Genomic DNA, 4,676 nt, shown 5'->3' with positions numbered 1-4,676 from the left:
CTTCAGAATATTTTTAACAGAGTTCAGAGCATTCTACCTCTTTAACTGCAATAAATTGTGACCATGATCTTTTTTTCTCCTGATTCTGGAATAAGATTTCAACATGCTGTTGGAATATACCTAATGCATTATGCTATTTGTTGACCTAGAACTTAATCATCGGTTAATTAGTCATTAAAGAGCCTATTAAAATCCAAAATTGTTTGCAGGCTATGGTTAAACTTACTGGCTTTTATGTACCATGTTAGCTGTATGTTACCTTTAGAAGACTGACAATGTTCGAGCAGATGATGGGACTCTGAAGACAGTAATTAATTTTACACTTCAGCTTAGGTGTGAAGGATAGTGTGCTGAAGGCCACTCTGGTCTGAAGAGAGGGAGAGGCTGCTTTAGCTGGCACTGAAGTTAGATGGTCTGCATTGCCTTGTGGAAGAGAATTGCCTTGCTTTACTTACTTTGCATTGCTGCTTCAGCGCTGGGATTTCCCTCACGTTTTGAGAGAGAGGTTTTGATGCAAGGCAATTTGTAAAATTTTAATGTTCATAAACAGTAGTGGAATTGGGATGCGTTTCTAGATTGTGTATACACTTAAGCAATTCAGGATGGTAAATAGCAGAGAGGTTTTGAATTGTTCTAAACTGTTTTGCTTTTAGGAGAGAGATTTGTTGTGCCTTGTTAGACAGTGAAGAGGTTTAGGACTGCTTTGAGACCATTATCCTCGCATGCCTTTTTGTGATCAGGAAACAATTCTTACTTTGCTGTCACTCCTCACATGAAGACCATGGAGCCGTGGCTTGCCCTTCTGTTAGCACAGGACTTCACCATCCTTGCCTGGCTTTCTCTGCTTTGCCTGTGCTGCAGTTTCCCCTCTGAGGCCATTTATTGGACTTCTGTACAGTTAATATTGTTGGGTTATATTTCCCTAAGCGCTTTCTGCATGGCATTATGGTTTACTAATCTTGTGTTCTTCTTGCAGTTTCATACAGCTTGAAATTCCTCTGTGCAAAAGTTTTTTCTTTTTGCTTTGTTTAGCCCTGCACCGTGATTCCAGTATATTTGAAGGACCCAAGTGGCCATACTTCTCAGGCAGCATAGGCTGGTTCACTGGCTTAAGCAACGTAGCTGGAGAGGTTTAAGAAGCTGGAAGGAGTAGATGCACAGATACTGTCAGTAAAACATAGAGGCTGATTACATAGGTTGGGTATCAGAGCACAGTCGGAAAGGGAAGAAGATTTGCAGTAGGCAGAGGAAGAAGGATTGGAGTGTCAGAAATTTCCCGCGTGCTGGTATTGTTTATACATTTACTGTGTTGAGTCTCTTGGTCGTATACAGAACCAGCCACAATCACGGCAGAAAAGAGTGGCTGGCAGGCCAGGGGGCAGTGACAGTAGCAGGCATATGTATGAGAACACTTACCATGAGGCTGACGTGCAGTGAAAGACAAGTCCTGAAAGAAATATTTGGAAAATTATCGATTTGTGTTTTAGTAGCTGTCATATTCATAATGAAACAGTTAATTTTCTGTTTTTATGAGAGCTGTAAAAGGTGTTGTTGTCTCAGGTCAGAACTAAATCCTGATCCATAACCAACGCTTTTCCTTTACGTTTATTCTTTTTAATTTGTGATTTAAAAAATAAGTAAGAAGACATTCCTAATTGATTGTAATTGTACTGATAAGTGGAATCTTTTATGAGAGGAAGTAGAAGTAATCACCAGGAAAATGTAGTTAACTTTAGAAATTAAAAGACCCAATTCTGAAACCTGATGTAAATTCCCAGATCAGATTAAACCAGAGGTAATTTAGGAGTTGTGAATTAGCAAGATGGTATCTCTTAGGAGTGCAAGAGATACACAAGGTATATGGTACTTGCTGTTGATTCTTGATGTGAGTGTGAGGAACTGGTAAGATTCCACCTACTAAACATACTGTTTTCCTCTGTAGATACAGATAGGGTCACTCCTATTCTACTGGAGTGTCTAATACTGACTTGAAGCCATCCCACACAGGTAAAGAGACCCCAGCAGGTGTTTAACAGAACAAGGAAGCAAATGCTGCCACCTTCGGAAGTATACTCCTCTTGTCTGATAATTTCTTTTAATTCTTGAACACACGGTGAATAAACAGTGATCAAGATTGGGTCCAGTGTTAAGTCGTCATATTTCTGTGACATCAAGATATTATGTATTTTAATGAGGGCTTTTCGTTGATGGGGTTATGGTACCTTTTTTCCAAAAAGACCCAACCAATGAAGCAACTGACAAATCAAACCACAACTCCTGTAATATTAAGTATGGGTTAGTATTTTGCTGTTACTTGTTTAATTTGCTGTGATGGTTTTACTAGTGCTGTGCACAGTAACTCTGAATTTTTTGTTGTTTTCTTTTTTATGCATATTTGTTGGAATTCAGCGGTGTGGGTCGAAACTGGGGCTGGGCTTCTGCTGGCAGTAGCATTCTTGCTGAATTTGGTACTCTGCACATGGAATTTGTCCACCTCAGCTATTTGACAGGGGACCCTGTATACTACAACAAGGTGGGTCTTAAATTCAGGGTTTTTGTCATACTAGTGTCTTCTATACTATTTTATGATACTGTTTCATCATAAATTGTGTTAAAGAGAAAGTACTTTCTATTTTGAATTCTATTTGCATTCTTGGTAGCAGGTAAATTTTTTCATATTTGTATTTCTGTTACCAAATAGGTGATTTTTTTCAAGAAGAAATCTATCGCAACACGGGTTTTCTTATTTGTTCATCATGCATTTAAAAACCATAATCGTTAAACATGTTTATGTGAGCAGTCCTTTAAAAAAAAAGTACTAATCTGCAGGAAGCCCTGAAGAAAGCTTCTGTGTTTAGATTAAGAAAATTTACTACTGAAAAAAAATCAAAAAGAAAAAATTACGAGATTTAACTATGTGCAGAGAGCCCATGAACATTTAGTGGTGATTCTGATTTTTTTATTTACTTCAGGTCATGCATATACGGAAACTGCTTCAAAAAATGGATCGTCCTAATGGACTTTACCCAAATTATTTGAATCCAAGAACGGGCCGGTGGGGTCAACGTAAGTACCCTTTTCTTATTCATTCCTTATTAAAGCTCCACTTCTTACTTGGGTGCTGAGTTTGAGATCGGAAAAATTACTCTGGGGGGTACAAACAGCATTTCTTGAAGCCATGTGGCGTAAAAGGACTACTTAGTCTTGAGATCTCCTGAAACCAGTTTTTGTCAGCAGTTCACTCTGAAGTTTCACAGCTTGGTTTTTATGGTACTGAAAGCAGCTTCCTACTAAATCTAATGCCTGTCCTTACTTCTATCCATCAATGAAATCTTCAGTAATAAAGAATGAGGCTGAAAATTGTTTCCACATTTTTGTTTTGTTCCGAGTTTTGTTCTACAAACCATCTGAGAAGTGGATTATTGGAAGGTAAACCTAAAAGTAACGTGTGTTTGTGGTGGTTAAATTTAAGACCCTTCTCCTGGTCTTAGAAACTGACATTTACAAACATTGTTCTTCTACTTAGTGGCTTGTAAAATGGTATGGTGAACCTTGCTATAAATACTGCTGCTATCAGTGTGTCTCTCATTTAAAAAAAAAAAAAAAAGGCTTTGCAATGAAAAGAAAAAAATTGTTTTTGTTGCTGACAGTGTAAGCGGAGGTAAAATATGAAGCCAGTCACAAACATGATTCCTTTTCTTGAAGTGGTTCTTCCAGGAGAAGTTAAGTGGTTTAGAGCTTTCATAGTGAATATGATAAAAGAGAATATTTTTCTTCGAGGTTTCTGTTCCTCCTTGTTTTATGAATGTGAGATTATTTAGAAAAAAGAAGCAAAATTACCTATTTCTGTCCTGTTTGACATCATTGACAGGTTTCAGGGATTTCAGTGGTTGGCAGAACCAGCAGAACATCTTCTGGCTTGCAAACTGAGAATTTGCTTTTGGCTTTGAGTCGGGTGTATGAAGGAAATGAGTGCAGCTGTCATTGCAGTGACTGTGAAAAGAGTTGTCTAATCCCATCATTAAGGCCAAAATTCTCTCCAAAGCATCTAATATTTTTGAGTGAATAGTGACACCTTCTGAGAGAGACACTGGTTTGATGAGATAAATTCTTGAAACAAATTTAGGTTTAATGATGCATTGAGAAAAAAAAGAAAGTGAGCAAATACAAACACTCACCTATTATTTATTCAAAAGGCTATTTTACCTTGTTCTGAAATAGTTTTTTGTATTGCTTTTTTTTTCTATTCTGAACCATTGCTCCTGTTCCTTTTATTAAAAACAGTCTAAGATGGCATATTACCAGGATTCTTTAGGGGCTTTTTGTCAGTTATAACACTGCTCAGAATTAGCAGCTCTTGGGAAGAAAATAATCCTAGTCACTGAGAATAAATATAGAGTGAAAATTTTAACTTTGCAGAATTTCGATGGAGCTCAAACATACTATTTAAATTAATTTAAAAAGATAATACATTTAGAATTAAAGTTTAGGATTAATGAGGCTGAATGAGACTTATGTTCTTAGGTTAAAAAGAAATACAACTTGATAGAGCCTTTAATTTTTCTATGCTGCTCGTTAACCTCAAACTTATTTCCTGGAATTTGGTGGCTTTTGTTCTGGGTGGGCTTTGTGGCAGGGGTTTTTTTTTTTTTTTTTTGTTTTTGGGGGGGGGGGGG

At 37.2% G+C, this 4,676-nt stretch overlaps 1 protein-coding gene across 1 annotated transcript in view; it reads left to right on the top strand.

The window, feature by feature from the left end:
• MAN1A2 (mannosidase, alpha, class 1A, member 2) overlaps positions 1-4,676 on the top strand; it is a 70,332-nt gene that overhangs the window by 23,569 nt on the left and 42,087 nt on the right. The window contains exons 4-5 of the mRNA XM_010140092.1: positions 2,410-2,533; positions 2,973-3,066. Of these exons, the coding sequence (XP_010138394.1) occupies positions 2,410-2,533; positions 2,973-3,066 (218 nt within the window). The remainder of the gene's footprint in view (positions 1-2,409; positions 2,534-2,972; positions 3,067-4,676) is intronic.

The sequence above is a fragment of the Buceros rhinoceros genome, unplaced genomic scaffold, assembly GCF_000710305.1.
Source record: "Buceros rhinoceros silvestris isolate BGI_N320 unplaced genomic scaffold, ASM71030v1 scaffold3937, whole genome shotgun sequence".
Lineage (NCBI taxonomy): Eukaryota > Metazoa > Chordata > Aves > Bucerotiformes > Bucerotidae > Buceros > Buceros rhinoceros.
Note: the sequence above shows the minus strand (reverse complement) of the source record. Positions and strands in the feature narration are given on the sequence as shown.